The sequence below is a fragment of the Opisthocomus hoazin genome, chromosome 8, assembly GCF_030867145.1.
Source record: "Opisthocomus hoazin isolate bOpiHoa1 chromosome 8, bOpiHoa1.hap1, whole genome shotgun sequence".
Classification (NCBI taxonomy): Eukaryota; Metazoa; Chordata; class Aves; order Opisthocomiformes; family Opisthocomidae; genus Opisthocomus; species Opisthocomus hoazin.
In genome coordinates this window covers 26,188,383-26,205,739 of record NC_134421.1, presented here as the reverse complement: position 1 = coordinate 26,205,739, position 17,357 = coordinate 26,188,383, and the positions used below count along the sequence as shown (strand labels likewise).

Here is a 17,357-nt window from a genome sequence, read left to right as displayed (position 1 = left end):
ACTGCATTTCCATTCCCCTTCACCTACTCCTGAAAAAACATATTAATGGTGGAACAGTTAATGTCCGTATCATGTAGGGGATAGAAATTCCATACACGATGCATCAGAAACTTAGTCCTTCTTCCCTTCGGCACCACATGCAAGTCAGGGCAATGTCTAGCTAAAAAGTATCATGGCAAGGCTGGGCTGATAGTTTAGCTATAATAACAATAAGAAAACATTCAATATAGATAATCAGAGTAATCCCAATACTGCATGAAGACTTGGAAAGAATACCACAGAACTTGTGAAAACAAATGCACTCTTTCAAAAGAAATAACTTAAATTTCTCTCTACCATCTGTTTCTGTATCCATTTAACGTTGCTCTATGATAAAACTTCCTCCTTTACAGAAGTGCACGTAGGCTTTTATTAAAAATAAGAGCAAATTAGGCATCTAGGTATTCCTGTGACATTTTTCAAACACATGCATACAGACAATAGTTTGGATATTCTAGCTGAAATATTTCAGATATTTAAAACAAACAATTTAAAAAAGGCTATTTTAGCTAGCTATGCACAGCACATTTCTCCTAATATAAGTTTATGTTCATTTTATAATTCTTATTTAAATGCATAAATTTTAAACTCAGTAAGATTCCCATATTGTCAGGAAACCTTTATAAAACATTTTAATTAGCAACAGCTGTTGAAACTTATGTCCAATATCAATTTTCTTTTGTGCACTTAAAACTATAACTAGTTCCTTAATCTCTTCTGCAAAAAAATGCTATCACCTCAATTAGCTGATGTACAAAACTGCATACATTATAATTCAGCAATGATCTATGGTGAAAATTTCTGTTCATCCAATAGTTTTACACCAGATTAGTGCTCTACGACAAACTTCAGTTAAATAATTTTGAATTGGAATGAGATAGTACTATTCTGTCATAGAATAAATAACATGACAGGTATGAAGGTTTTAAAATGAAAAAGGATCTGTAAGGTAATGATTTTATTGCAAGTAAGTCATTCACACCAGAGTTCTTGCTGACTTGGAATGTCAGACTGCAGTAAAAATTCTATGCAAAATCATGTGCTTCATTCTAATAACTGTACTTCTTGGACACAGGTGCCTGAACAGGAACCGTTATTTAAGAAACATAAAAAGGGAAAAAAAACCCGTTGACAATACTTAAAAAATATGAAAGAATAAAAGCAGCCAACAAGAAGAACTAACAAGGACTAATAGTAATAATTCTGTAATCTGAAAAGCAGATGGACAGCAGAGTTTATACTACATAGAAAATAAGCCAAGAAATGGCACTAACACAGAATGTTGCACTAATAGAAAGGAAGAAATAAAAGACATTGTAAAACGAATTATATACCTTGCTCACTAGATAAGAGTGATCAGTATGGTGGATTATCCTGAACAACCCCCTACCCCCCCAGGCAATTTAAAATGACATAACCCTCTGTCACTGCTCCAGTGGCTGATACTGTTTTGCAAAATCTCATTTGCAAAGCTGAAGTGCAGCTTTTCAGCACAGGTGATCAAAAGGCTACTTAGTCCTCCCCTTCACTTACTAGCTCTGCCCTATACCATGTTTATGCTCCCAATCGCTTAACCTACAGGCAAGTGCAAAGGCTGCAGTCTCCATGCAAATGAAGACTGCATCTGCCCCTGCCCTTTTCTCATACCTTACCTCTGAAATTATTCCTCCCCCCCTAAGGATACACATTCTTTATAAATTACATCTACGCTTTAAATCTGCCTTCCTTTCAGAAAAATCATCATTTCTCCATTGCATATTCAAGTCATATGGTTGGTAAGTGGATATTAGTCAAAAAAATGTTTGGAATTGCAATGAGTAACATCAGCAAGTGTGCTGTGTACAAAAAATGCCATGACAGGTGACATGTTCACCATATCAGGTCTATATTTGTGGCTGCCTGACACAGTGAAGGTTTGAGAACAGAGGAGAGCTAGCTGCCCACCAAAATATTTTCCAAGATGAGCAATAATAATAATAACAATTTGCTTTAGTGGGAAAACATGCTTTGATGTGTATATTGCAACTGCTACTGAGGAAGCAGCTGTGATAGAGGAATGGAAGATCCAGGAAAAATGCCAGAGTCAAAACAAACACTGACATATTCAGTGGTAGTAATTCTTTAGACCATGATGGGGGGAATGAGAAGAGGGGCATTTTCAATTTCCTCAGTGTTAGTAAGCAACAAGAATATCAATATAACAAATACTGCATCTTGGTCTTGAGCAGTGGGTAGTTCTCATGAGTTGACATGAAGATGCCACTGGTACTTTTTCTCTACCACAAGAATTTTACTATTTTGCAAAAATACAATTCTCTGTACTGTTCCTGAGTCTGTTTAAATGTCTATGCATATTTAAGCATTGGTTAAACTATACAAGCTTTATGGAGCTCGTATTAATAGTAGACAATGTGTCTAAAATTTCATCACTTTCGATAATACAGAGGAAGCAGAATCATTTATAGCTCATTTAGAACACAGGTTTCTAAACGATAAAGTTATAGCTGCTACTACTGCTAATAGAAATTTGGTTTATCTAACTTCTGTCCTTAGAATTTTTATAACTGCCTTTTAGAAGCACCCAGGTTGTTTACGAGCTTTTGAGATTAAAGAAGTAAGGGGAATACCAAGGGTTGAAAGCACTGTTTTTGTTGTTGTTGTTTCATGAAATTCAGTTCAGCTTTTGTTGAAAGGCAAACATATACTATTTCCCTCTCCTGGGTTTGTTGATATCTTGCCCAGCGAAGAAATAAACAAAAAGCATTCTGAGGTTGGGTCTGGACTGCCAAAACATGAACAAAGCACACCATATGGACAGCAGTGATAATAAGGTAAGTGAAATAAAGGAACAATGTACAGATAAGGAAATATTAAGATTTCATGCCTTTCCAATAGTCCCTGGTCTAAAGGAGACTGGGATGGTTGCCTTCTTATGAACCCTTACTCTCAGTGCATGGCTCAAACAGTTCAGTGTACCTCTTTACTCCTGGTGGCACTGTGTGAGGCAGATGCTAACTTCATTCACAATGGAAGGAAAGTCCAGACAGACTTGGTTTCTTTTCACCAGTTCCCCAGATTGAACTCAGGCTCAGCAAACCACATCTTCGTTTTCTTACAGTCTTTTCCTGATGGCTACCTACTCTAACTACATCTGTAGCTGCTCTAGCAGCAGCCTGAGGTGAAATTCAGAGTTTGGACACTGTACTTCATGATTCTGAAAAGGAACATTGTAGGAATCAGTATTTTTATCTTCTATTTTTTAAACATCCTAACACTGCCCAGGCTCATCTACAAAATACACCAAATTTTTACAAGATAGCTACCTTAGGAAAGTGATTATCCTAAATGAATCAACACTGGAACAGGTTGCCCAGAGAAGTGGCAGATGCCCCATCCCTTGAAACATTCCAGGTCAGGTTAGACAGGGCTGTGAGCAACCTGATCTAGTTGAAGATGTCCCCGCTCATTGAAGGGCCGTTGGGGTAGATGACCTTTAAAGGTCCCTTCCAACCCAAACTATTCTATGATTCTAAATACTATTTTTACTACTAAATCTCATCTTATAGGTTAGCAACTGTATGGCTTAAAAATTCATGAAGTAGTTTAGGTAACCTGTTGTCAATGTGATGTTGCCATCTCCTTGCTTGTGCCAGCTCTGCCAGTTTAACCAACAGGTTTCCAGTCTGATAAACTGATAGCAAGCTAATCCAGAAAAAAGGAAAAAAAAAAAAAGAAAAAGCAAAGACAAAAAAAAAAGGAAAAAATTTCTTTTTTTGAGTAGTGGTCCCTGAGTTTTGTTCTATGATGTTGGGTGAGAACAGTAGCAGTGCAAAGGAAATGGCAGAGAGAGGCCAGGAGCCTGGAAAGGGGGCTTAGGACTGCCCTTTGTGCAACACCAAGCCTTTAGATCTGTTCAGCCATCTGAACAAGCATCACCCTTTCTTAACTTTTTGACGTCTAATGATCTTTCAAAATAGCTCTTTTTTATACCATAAAACCTAGCTTAAGTATCTCTTTACAGTTTGCCAGGAGTGAGAAAGGCAGGATGGGCTTTAATTTTCTTCTATATTTAATGTAATAAATTTTGCAGAGTGAACCACTCCACTTCAAAATAATACTGTATGATCTTCCCCATTTCATTTGCTTTCATTAAATTATATTGAAGATGCCACCTCAAGAGGGGTTCTATCAAGACCTCATTTAAAATCACTTCTTTTTTTTTTTCCAAATTTCTCCCCCGAATATTCTGACAGATAATTCAGTGAGAAATGTATTCCATTACTTACAATATTTGAAGAGCGGAAAGGAAAAAAAGATGAGATGATGAAGTGGATTCTTACATAAATCTTCACCCTAAAGAGCTAAATTGAGTACCAGATGCATAATTATGCTAACAAGAAGAGTGGACATATATTTTAAAAAAAAGAAACGTGAAGCATTTTAGTGTCCATTGACAAATTGAGAGATTTGTGCAGCTTATGCTTTCAAGTAATTTTCTAAAATTGCCCATCAATAAACGCTTCAATATGTAGTTAGTGAGGCACAGGCTGATAGGGTCTCTGAAATATCACCACATCCTCTCTGAAAAAGCTACTGAACAAATGAAGTAAATCGTTAACCTTACCAACTATGCTCTGCCCTAGCAATGGCTATGTTAAAGAGGGCACAGAAGCTCGCAAAACTAGTTCTAGCTAGCTAAGCAGTGCACACAGGGAAGGCAAGAAGGGAGGAATTGCTGTCTGGAAGCAGGGTTAATGCTGGATCATAAAGATCAACAGTAATGGGAAATTCACTGAGTTAATACAAAGAAGAAAGTGTAGGCAACAGAGAGATACAAAGAATGGTGTCCAGCAGTGCGGACATACAATTTTTAGCTGTGAGAAGATGAAGGAAGCTGACTGCAGAGGAAAGACATTCCATGATTCAGACAAAAAGCCAAGTGAATCCTAAAATATTTGAATGATCATGACTTAAGCCCCAAAACTGTTCTAGGACAGAGATAATGAGTACAGATAAAGAGTTTCCAGCTGGGGCTACCTGAAGAGGTTCATAGCCATGTCAGTTGTCCATCACAACCCTACCACTGGAGCTGAGCTTCTTGTCTGACCTCCAAACCACATGAGTCATGATGAATTAGACCATAAAGATAAAGGCTTTGTTAAACCATGTAAGATAATCCACCTGAATGTGATTGAACAGCTTAGGAAGAAATTATTTTCAAATTTGATGCAGCTGAAAAGATGGTAATCCCTATGAACAGTGAGAGCAGGTGTGGGCCAAAACCCCACAGCAAGCCCAGCTGAAGCCAAATGAGGCCAGGTGTCTGTGGCCAAAGACCAAGGCAAGCCAAAGAAATAGTGGGGCTAGTTTTGTGAGAAGCTTCTATGGCAGGATAGTGATTGTCCCAAGAAGGCTGTGACACCAGGAAGACACTGCAAGTTACTTGTCTTTCATTCACAGAAAGTCAGACTGAGTCAACATTCAAATTAATCCAATGTTTGTTTATTTCATACATCCAAATGTCTTTGCAGGTGGGGATCCTTTCAACATATGAGCAATTCAGATGACTTCATAGCTCAGGGAGGATAAAAAGGCAGTTTACTTCTAACAAGGCACTTCATAAGCTGAATGGATACCACAGTGACATCTGAGTGAAGGCATTCTTCCTTCTGCTATGCTAACAACTCTGTGATGTTTGGAGAAATATACATATTTAGCATTCTTCCATGACATGTTCATGCTCTGTTTGTCACTTCTGACTTTTAAAGAACACTTGTATGTACTCAGTTTTGCAATATGTAGATGCATATGTATGCAATCCACAGAAGTGTCTGTTTCTGCACGTATTGTTTATATATATGATGATTTGGGGTTTATATCATTTTATTGTACATTAGATGTAGATGATACAGGTTAGATCTGTAATAAGATATGCGACAGCATATCTTTTGTGCCATACCTATGCATTACATGATCACATACAACACAAACTGTCATACATGCATTTATATCCTGAATATATGCCTATCACGCACAAATGCTTTAGCAGAAAGGAGTACGCCTAAGTTGCAGTCAAGCACTCAAAAATTTTAAGAATCAGTGTTAAAGTTTTCCATGCTACTTAGTTCAACCAAAATGAATTTGATTCAGTGTATCCATAGCAAGGTGCACTCTCTCCGTTACACTGGACCCCTGCCTCACCTGAATGAATACAAGAGACAATACTCCGTTTTGCCAGAGCCACAGAAGGTACTGAGGCATTGCAGACAGTGAGTGTTACATCTTTCAGGTGTCTTCTGAACTGGTGAAATCCATAATCCCCTCCTGGACACCTAAACTTCCATAAAAAGTGCCACAGAAGAGTTCAACTCCTAACAATGGGATTTGCTGACACCAGCAAGTTCAGCAGGAACTGACCTAAAGTAGTCAGAAACAAGAAATGAAAGGGGCAGGTCTTAGCTACTGTTAGACTACATTCAGATGTTCACTGCATGAAACATTACGATATTAATTAGAACAGCAACAAAAAGGCCTGAGCTCTTTCTCCCAGTGAAGCCTTCAGCAAGAATCCTTGTCTTTCTCCGAGTTACTGTGAGTCCGCCATATAAGCCAGCACAAAATGTACAGCTTAAACAGGAAATACTGAGAGAATTTCAGTTTAGAATAACTTGACAGGACTTTCCTGACAAATACATACCGAGAACGCTAGTGAGGGCATCTCACACGGGTATTCTGGCCACTGGGACACCTGGCTGCACTTTGTGTACTGTTGCCCATGTTCTGAACAGGGCTATTAGATGGGACCTCATGGTTGAAAAATTTAAAAGACTGCCTTTTTCTTAATTTTAATAAGGTGTGAGGTGAGAGAGGCCCATAACTACAGGGTTTTCAGGAGTGGTGTAAGACTTGATGGGAGTATAGGTGATCAAAATGTTACTACCTCACATTTTAGTCTTCATTTTGTGAATGTGAGAAGTTATTGAAGCTTGTCTTAGGTGACTAAAACAACATTTAGGTACCAAAGTCTTCTTCACAAATCTAGCCCTTATTACTTACATTTGTTCAATATGTGTCCATTTTGTATCTTCTGTTCTATGTACAGTACTACCCTTTATAGAAGACACAATTTTTAATTTACTCTTTTGTTGTATACCTTTTATCACCAGATATTCAACTGCTTCACAAGCTGACACATTACTGAATTTATCTCTTGTAGGGAAAGGACTCCCTTTCACAAACCAAAGCTCAAAAAGAGTTAGGCTAAAGCAATCCACTCATTTAAATTCCCACTCTGGCTAACTGAACTGTTATCTGTAGAGATGTCCAAACCAGGACATCCATAAACTTCCTTTGCTCAGCTCTTGTGCAAAACAGATTACAGGACACAGAATTAGAAAACAAGGAACAGGCAGTCAGTAAGAACTTTTATAAACTGGTTTATGTGACTTGCCCAACATCACGTAGGAATTTTGTGACAGGGGCAGGGAAGACATCTATGCTATTAGTATGGTTCTCCCTTAATCATACACTATCCACCTATAATTCACCTCTCCATTCACTATTCCCTTTTTAATTTCTAAAATGAAAGGTACCAAAGATGGTTAATTAGGTGCTCTACAAAGTCTGAGCATGCTCCAAGAAGAACTTCCCTTTGAAAGCGACTGGGGTGGAGCTCATGTCATCTACCTTAAGCTATTCAAAATGTAGATGTGAAGTCAAAGACAATTTTCTGACCTTCCTCTGTAATCAGTGGCATAAGATAGGCACCTCGAAAAGGGTGACTAATCCCATACTGAAAGCCTGTCTAAGGCTGAATGAATTGCCCGCTGGAAGTGTTTAGATGTATCCATTAACTACAAAGAGTAACTAGATGACGAGATACCTAAATTTTCAATGGCTCAAGTTCAGTGAGATGAAGCTCGATGTTTGTGCTTTGCTGTGTATTTGAATCTTACGAACAGTATGAGTCCAGTGAAAGTTAATACTGTGATCATCCATAACTGCAGTTCCAAAAATAACTCAGATCTTTGTCTGACACCTGTGGTGACCTTCATGGGTAAGCATGATTAGTTATCTGCATAGATCTTCAAGTACCAGAAGTAAAAGTTTGGGAAAGTGCAGCAAAGTCAATACTAACCCTAAATTTTTGTTAGTAAACTGGATTTGTACAGACATCTTCAGTAAATCAGAAAACTGACAACAAAATGGGTCCGAGAGATACAGGCAATAATCAAGTTAAACAAAGACACTTTGTGCCTTAGCAATCTGCACAAAGAAAGTCTGTCAACAGGTAATAGCCAAGTGAAACAACAGTTCCAAACACCAATGTACCGATTATGAAGCAACAGAAACAAGAACAGCTGAAAATCGGCATTATGATCCCTCATTTATAAATATCACTCATCAAAGATTAGTGAGTAGAATCTGTTAACTTCCTATGACAAATGAGGCACACTTCATGTTGTCAAAGCAGTGCTCCAACTGTTGCTCTGAAAAATTCTGTAGTTTAAAAGTGCTTTGGCAGTGGAAACCACCCTCTGTAGAAATGGTCCTTTTGAATTTAGAGGAGGTTGGGGAAAGCAAAGTACGGTGTTCCACATGGATGAAGGAATCTATTAACACAAAGCAAATTGCAGGTTCAAGACCCAAGGGCAGACTCTCTTAAAAATTAGTAGTCTTCACTCAACTGCATTATTCCACTGAGATGATACAGCCTTACACGTTAAAGTAAGGTAAACATACTTATACCTGACCAAAACAAAACTTGGTCTAATAGATTATTACCTTTTTTATAAACCTGATTTTGTCCCCAAACAAGAGAATCTTATGCTTTTGAATATTTATTTTAAGCTTTGTTAGTTTTGTATTATTAAAGGTGGACAAAATAAATATCTTGTGCTTTTCAAGAGATATTATTATATTCTCCATTATGCTGGGTAAGTCATAACTCAGAATTCTTTACATCAATGAACGAGAACAGATAGCAGTGGATAATAAAGAAAACAAATTAACCAGATTGACAGTTTTGGGCCTCAAAATAGACAAATTATATTCATGTGTTTCATTCACAGCAAATACCTACCCTCTGTGTAAATATATCTTCCTCCTATCATTACTCTGCATCTGACTAATGAATGTGAAAAAAAGCCAAGAACAACCAACCCCAATCCAGGAAAACAGAAGTTGACATCACCTCCAAGATTACAACATATGAAATAAATTGGTAGCCTGGCTTCTTCTAATGCTAATGCTCAAAATATGTATGTCTAGCAACCATCTAAACTACAAAGGAAATGGTTCAAACTGACAGAAGCAAACAAGTGTGAAATAGGAAAAAGGCAGTGAAAGAGAAACACATCTTTAAATAAAGTGCATTTGAGAGATGTGCCAAACTTGCACTGGAAAATTTTCTTTCAAGTTTAGTGTCTTTTACGCACCTCCACATGTTACCAGGACTTAGGTTTTATAGCATTGAAAATACAAATACATGACAACTTTATTATCATTACCAGTGAAAACCTTCCTTTCTAATTCTTGGTTTCAAAAGTTAACTTTCCTTATGTTCACCTCTCAAAATCACCTCAGAATCTGCTAAGATACACAGGGCATTTCTTTATTTATTTCAATTTCTGTGGCATTACAACCTTTCTCACAAGCCATTTCTAACATGAAAAATTTTAGACCATTGAAAATTCATCAGTGAATCATATGATATCAAACCTAAATAAGCCACACTGTATTCTCATTTCTCTGTGTGACAGCCAGCTCTAGCGACTGTATAAGAATTAGAATCAAGGAACTCCCAGATTTTATTCATACCTCTCCCACTAACTGGCTTTCACTTTCAGCACTTTTACAAATTTTACACTGTCTAGTCATGCCCTACTTATTTTCCTGAGACGTGTAAATATTATCACTCAAATTATAGCTAAGGAAAATTAAGTATGCTTATCAGCTGTCCGAGGTCACAAACAAGTCGGTATTGTTATCACTGCTACAACACGTGCGCTGTAAGTGCATTTCTGGATAGGTCGAGACAGGAAAAGGAGACTGGTGGGTCATTCTGGTGCCTATTCGAGGCAAGTTCCAGAAAGGTGCCCAAAAAAGTTTTCTTTTGGGCAAGGTTCCCCAAAAAATGCAACTTCCAAAATCACGAATTAGCTCTTGGCTTTTATATTTATGTGTAACACACATGCATGAGAAATAATTTATGAAAAATTTTCATTTTTATTGCAAGAATTTGGCAGGTCCATAGGAAATTTACAACCCTGGAAGGTAAAATGCCATTGCCAAAATTTGCCTAACAACTATACTGCATTCAGCAATTCTAAATAATTTTTTTGTAATGGGAGACACAGGGATGGAATTGTTGATTTAAAAGAAGACCAGGCACAAACTGATCTGATAGAAATTTCCAGAGAGCTCTGCATGACATTTGTCTGTCACAAAGAATCTCACCCAGCTGAAAATGACACTGATCTGTATTTTTGTAGTACCTGTATTCTGTAGAGGATGGTTCTGGCCTTAGTTACACAAATAAATTTAGTCATCTGTTTTCCCCTCTAATTCCATTTGGTTGGTCACTTCTTTCTGTTCATCCTGAAACCATGTGACTCTTACCTGTTGTGTCTTGTGCGATACTTGGGGAATTGCTAGCACAGTAACGCAGCAGAAGACAGAAAGTCACCATCTTGACAGTATCACGACATATAAAAGAAACAATAGAAGTGACAATAATTGCTCAGTTACTTATGGACATGACTGGGTAGCAACATGTCCAGCATTCAGTTCTAGGCTTCACTTAGCGTGTGGTCTTAAACAAAATCTTTATCTTGCATCATCCCTTCTGTCACCATAATAAGGTTTTATCTACATACTAAATATAGAAGTTGGACAGACTAATTAAAGCTTTAGACCATGTGTGATGTTAATGCTTGCAAATAATAATGTTTAAGATCTTAATTTTAAGTTGTTATTATTCATCATATAAAACAAACAAAATTAAAAAAACAGATTTTTCTCAGCATAAGTGTATACCTTTGCAGGTCAATCAAGAGGCACTCCTCTGTGATTACCGCAGACTTTTATTAAAGTTACTAGATTTTTTAAAAAATCCCAATTTCTGAAAACTTATGTCTCTCTACTGAAATCATTACACATTTAGCAAAGTGTCTGAGTCTTTTCTCTGCATGTAAAATTCTAGTTTTTCATCAGTAAAATAGTAAATCAATACTGACCAGCACGATTTTTCTTCCGTATTACTAAAACTGTGTTTCTTTGTCTGAAGTGTATTGTCTCAGCCAGACTCTACATTATACTAGTGTTTCAGATAAGCTTCAACTTAACCTAAGTAATACTCTTTCCTTAGATGGTGTAGTATTACACACATCTATTACTCATTTTATTTACTCCTCTGGAATGAAACTGCTGTCTGCCCTCCTGGAATAGTCGATAATTAACTCTTTAGAAATAAGGTTAGTGTTTTGCTAGACGAAAAGCTCTTCCTGAAAGTGAAGTGAACAAATATGTACAAAGATTATTAGAAAATGTATGCAACCATTACGACCTCTGAGACAAAGCTGACAAGCCAGACCAGAAAATAAATGATAATGTATGAACTCTGGTTCAAAATGGAACAACTTCTTTGATAGTTCACTAACATGTCTCACATTCAAGTAAAAGTAAAAATACGGAGAATATGTTCTACCATTACCAAACAAGCACCATCTTTTCAATCTAAAAATATAACACAGATAGCACCACTGACCCTAAACAAGCTTTTATCCACTCCCTCCAACATACATACCAAATGCCTGGTAGTCTTGAATCAAGAAGCACCTTTATAGCTTCACATAGACTTTTCTCCAGATATGCTCATCCAAAAGGAGGAGTATTAGACATCTCTCATGATTCCATGAGACTTACAGTGGAGGTCATACACAGTTCATTCAGATAAGCAGCTGATCTCTGAGAGCTTTTCCAGTCCAAACCTAAATACTGAGTATTTTCAGTTTTGCTTCACCGAGGCTTATAATGTACAGCAGTGTACTCAACCGTAGAACAGTAGAGATGTTCAGAGTAATACTCAAATCACTGTGCTAACTAGGTACGATGAGAAACTACTGGAGGGAGGGAGGAAGGGCGGGAACATGGTAATGCTAGGTCAGTATCAGACAGATGAAGTCTCTAATCTAATTCATTAACCTGTGCTTGTAATATAAAGCCTGAGAGAATAATTGAATGTTTCTCTCACTGGGGAGGGACCTCTGACTGTCAGGACAGGAAGAACTCCCTCTATATCCATATGAATTATTAGATACATATGGTCTTCCTTTCTACCTGCAAGCCAGAGATGAGCTGATTAGAGAGAGGCAGACATAAAGAGTAGGCAAAGTAGGTCTTTGCGTCCTGTACAGAAACACTATGCTAACTGCTGTGGCACCAAGACAATGACAGTAAAACATGGACAAAAAACAGGAAGGAAGAGCAAAATCAATAAATACATTTAAATAATAACAGAATTGTAAGACAACTGTTTCATCATCAAACAGTACTGTGGGTTCGGATGTGTTGTATGTCAACAGAACATAAAAATGGTTGTGGTAAACTTAGGACCAGTATGAATTACACTAGCAAAAAAATATTTCTCAAGCTATTTGTGCCTAACAGACAGCCCTACAACATCAAGGACAACCACGTGAAGAAGACAGATTCTCTGTACCCTCTCCGTTGCAGACTGCTACTTGGCTGGCTACAGCTTGCATGGAACAGTAGAGCATTGACAAGTTTGGGTAAGGTTTATGTAAAAACACCCAAGGAATTGGCCTCAATGAAAGAAAAGTAGCAATGGAGTCAGCTTTCTTGGTGTGAGATCACTGAGCAGATGAGACAATGAGAGATCCAGATATCCTTGCGATGATGGGTAACATCTGAAATATTTAAATGAACCTAAAGACCCATTCTCAGAATTGACCAAATCTAGCACCCAAGAGCAGAGAAGCCCTAATCTTACAGAAAATCAATGGCACATAGATTACTGTTCTACCTAGCAATCAAGAAATCGTATACAATGTGAAACCCTAGTGCATAAACACTGCAAGTATATACGCTTTGTATTTGTTGCTCGTATTTGGATAGGGAGCTGTTGTGTCTCTGTGCGGTGCAATGTATTAGACCAATATTAAAGCTTATCTGCAAACAACTCTTTGGCTGAGCATTTGCTCACATCACCGTGCTTCCAAAGTGCGATGCTAGCTGAGCATTCCTCACACTTCCAGAGAATAGCATCTTTAAGAAATTTGCATAAAAATAAATCCTCTTGAGTTTAGTCATGTTACGGAGGCTTAGTCCTGGAGGAAACTGTTTTCCTTTATTGCCTCAGAGGGCACAGCCTGTCCCTGTTGAGCGTATTTGGATTTGTAGGTGGGTGGGGCATGGCCTTGCTGCCTGTGGGATGTATTGTTCTCCAGGGGACACACTGACAAGCACATACACGCTCTGGGGAATACAATTATTTCTGGATGACATAGGAGGTCAAAGAACAGTAGAAAAACTCCTCATAACTCTTTTTCAAAAAGATATCAAGATACCACTGCTTCTCTTTCTGGCCAAGAAAAACATGTTTAGTCCACTTTCCTAGTGGCTGCTCCTCTGAAATCAAATTGGGGCTTACAATGCACCAACGGTTACCCTGGCCTTGTGCTGTCTCTCTGCAAGAGTGAGATTTCAGCGGTGCAAGAGAGTAAGATCGACTTAAGATCTTTCAAATACCAGAAGCAGTTTAGCACAGGTTTTGTCTTCCCAAGGTTTAATCTCAGTTTCATTCTCTGAAGTCTTGTGGCATCGCAGCCAACATCCCTCGCCTCTTGCTCAAATGCCTCATACACAGAGACAGAGTAACCTTTTTGTCTAAACTCTGACGTCTTAGGGGTAGAGACTGACATTTTATGATCTGGATGTGAAGAGTCTACTATGAAGCAGGGCCCTGACCTGGGACCTCTGGGCAACGCTGCAAGATAAGCACTAATTACAGAGGTGTCATCTTGTTATCCGAGCAAATGACTGCAACGCCTTTATTTTCCTTCTGGCTTTTCTTCCAACTACCTTTGTTGCCTTGACTTAGCTTTACGTTCTCCTGCGTGCACACATTTTATTCCTCATTTGCTTATCTTGTAACTCTAAACAGTTATATTTGCATGTAGCTAATGGTCATTAAATACTTTCAGTGAAAAAAGCAAAGTGGAGCTTTGAAAGACAGGAAGAGAGTACTTGCTCCTCCTTCACTCCACTTTTACTTTATAATTTTTCTATTACAAAAACTGAGTTTCTCAAAGAGATGGACGAGCACTAGACCTAATAAAAAGAGCAGCAGATTAAATATATACATATATGTATGTCCCTTTTTGGTCCTTCTTTAAAGGCAGGCAAACTAAGGTAATGAGCCACAAGTCCGAACTCCTCAACTTCAGCTCTAAACACAGCCAAGGATTTTAAGCTCACTCGACTTCTTTTTCAAGGTTTCAAATGAGTTCACAAAGATACAATTACAATGAAAAAAGTGTTATTACATAGCTCTTCAATCATACTACAAGACCCTTTTACTAATTGCATAAGCAAAGTTTAATTCTCAAAATCCAGTAGCAAAAGCTAAACACACAGAAATTTAAATATTTGAATAGATAATAACACATCTTAAGAATTATGTCCTTGCTTTGTTCTTGATCACACCCCTTCCTGCCCCTTTCTGTACTCATAACAACTTCCAGCCCCTTCTTATTACCACAACACCTCTCTGCCATTAAAGGCATTCATTTTTTTCAAGGGGGGGGATGCAGGGGTGAGGGAAGGTGAAATGAAAAGAAAGTGTTAGATGTTCACAGTAATGGTTCCTTTGGTATTTTATTTTTTATTGCCTATTCAAAGCTTTGGATTATGACTTTGTTTTCCTAAGGAGTAAAACGTCACATCAGCAAACACAGTGAGATTGATGCAATTAATATGAAGATATTTTAAATGTCCAAAAGAGAAACAGTTTCACCATTGAATAGAATGGAACTGTGCTTTGTGACTTAACACAGTTCTTCACATAATTGATGGCAGAAGCAAAACTTCTATTTTAACAGTAATAAATTCGCAGGTCTATCTAAAAGCGGTTTCATTTAAAAGTTCATGTTCACCTTTCCAGATCTTCTGAACATAAAATGGCCACGAGACGTACATCAAAGTTTTTCTGTTTCCAGACACATTAGCAAAATACAGTTTAATCAGTAACCAACAGCATTAATAATTTTAAAATAGTATGTTATTTCTTAAGCCTTGACTGTTACTGTCTTTCTGATTTATATTCCATATAATATGCTAAATTAGTATTTTCACATAATCCCAACACATACAATCCCTCCAGAATAACTTTCAGTGTATCGTATAGGTAAACCGAAAGCCAAATTTGGAAAAAAATCAGGACGTTTTTACACGACTTTTTAGGGTCCAGTTACATTCCCTCTGAAAAATATTTTCCCTTGCGTACCCTTAAATATGAGATAAATTTCAGTGGAGAGCACCAGTCAAAGCAGAGAAGGGATTACAAGTGATTTTTGAGTTTTTCGCTGAGCCAAAATTTCAGCGATCTGCTTCTCTTCAATCTTAGCTAGGCGGGTTCGGCCGCTGTAATTTCCATAGGGTCCCAGTAAATTCACTCACTCCAAGCACATTTACTCTTAAAAAAAAAAAATCTAGCACCATCCTAGCGCTTAAAATTATTACATAACTCCTTTTCCACCTTTCTGCAGTCGGTGTGCGGGGGCATGTGGAAGCACGCGCAGCGTGAGGGGCAAAGTCCCCGCAAAGAAACTTCGCGGAAGCCAAGCCAGGCACCACAGCTGTCACCCTGAACACGTCTCTAGGCAAAAAAAACCTCACAGGCAGTCAACTACAGCTAAACCTAAAAGAAAGCGTGTCCCCCCCTCCCGCCCACGCTGGAAGCTGGATGCTCTCCTACCTCCCCGGCTTGCAGCCAGCGGCCGAGCTGCGGGACGGGGTCGCCTCCGAGGGGTTGCCGGCTGCGGCTTTCCCCACCGGGGAAGCGGAGGGCGGAGGGGCCCGGAGCCCGGCCCGCCGCAGGCCTCCCCTGAGGAGCCCGGGGAGTTTTTTCCCCCGCGCGGTGAGGGGCTCCGGGTCCCCCCCGCCCGTTCCCCCAGCCCCGGCCGAGTCTCACCTTGCTAACACGGGGGGACTTCCAATGTTCCCCTTGGTTTAGGCGGGAGAGGTTCCAAGTCGGGAAGGGCTGTCTTCCCCTCTCTGAAAATACTGTCCAGGAGCCAAACGAGACAGAGCGAAGAGGGGAGAGACAGGTCCGGGGTGGGGTGGGGGGTGGGAGCGCCCCCTCCCCCCGCTCCCGCCCGCAGGTGAGCCCCGCACTTGCAGCTCCCGGGAGCCGCGCGGGTCCGGAGCAACGCATCCTGCCCCCAGAACAAAAAAAAAGTGTAAAAGAAACCCGTCCCATATCGCCCTCCCTTTTCCTCCCCGTACCCACCACGCACTTTACCTGTTTTTGTGCCGGGCTTTTAATAAATTCCTTCCAAAGGGAGCCATGATCCCAGCGGCAGAAGCATAACATCAGCGATCCTCAAGCGATTCGAGGGTGTTCCCTTCTCCCCGATTTTTCCCCTGAGCGCCTTCCAGCTTGTTAAGAGTCACTGAGCATAGCGATGAGCTGGAAGTTGTGTAATTTACTGCTAACTTTGAACTCCGGCTTGCTGCTGCTGCTGCTGCACCTTTGGAGTCCTGCCCAGCTGCAAACTTGAAGGAGGCGTTTAGGAGCAGGAAAAAGAAGGGGGGGGAAACACGCACTTGCTCTTGTGATGTGAAGCTATGCACAGAACTTGCTAAACTTTCAGCCTCGTCACCCTCAGGGCACCAGCCAGCAAATGGGAGCGAAGGGGTTTTGCTCCGGTGGTGGGGAACTCTGTAAAAACACACAACAAAAGGACTGAAAACTTTCCCCGGGAGGCTGCAGCCACTTCAGGTCAAGCCGTTCAGCTGAACATCAGCGTTAAAGAAGGGCAAGCAACAGTTGCCACACCACTTCTCAGTACGTAACAACCTGCTTTTTCAGTACCCCTTTACGAGGTGTTGGACAAGTAATGGGAAGATGAAGGGGGAAAGTAAGAGCCCTGCGGCCCCTCTGCCCTCCCCGGGTTTTTGAGTAAACTACCTGTTTGGATGCAAGCCTCCGCAGACCAAAAGCACCTCCGCAAACCTCTTGAGCGTGGGCTAGTGGAGAACAAGCGAGGCGGCCACACGAAGGGTTTGGTTCGTAC

At 39.5% G+C, this 17,357-nt stretch overlaps 1 protein-coding gene across 2 annotated transcripts in view; it reads right to left on the bottom strand.

Annotated features, from left to right (window-relative positions):
- Positions 1-16,813, bottom strand: part of RASSF9 (Ras association domain family member 9) — a 28,085-nt gene extending 11,272 nt beyond the window's left edge. The window contains exon 1 of one of the 2 annotated variants that reach the window (XM_075428348.1): positions 16,583-16,813. In XM_075428348.1, coding sequence (XP_075284463.1) covers positions 16,583-16,629 — 47 coding nt within the window. In that variant the 5' untranslated portion in view covers positions 16,630-16,813. Of the gene's footprint in view, positions 1-16,252; positions 16,316-16,582 lie in introns of those variants that run through there. The other variant, XM_075428350.1, reaches the window with a different exon arrangement.
- Positions 16,814-17,357: the final 544 nt, after the last annotated feature.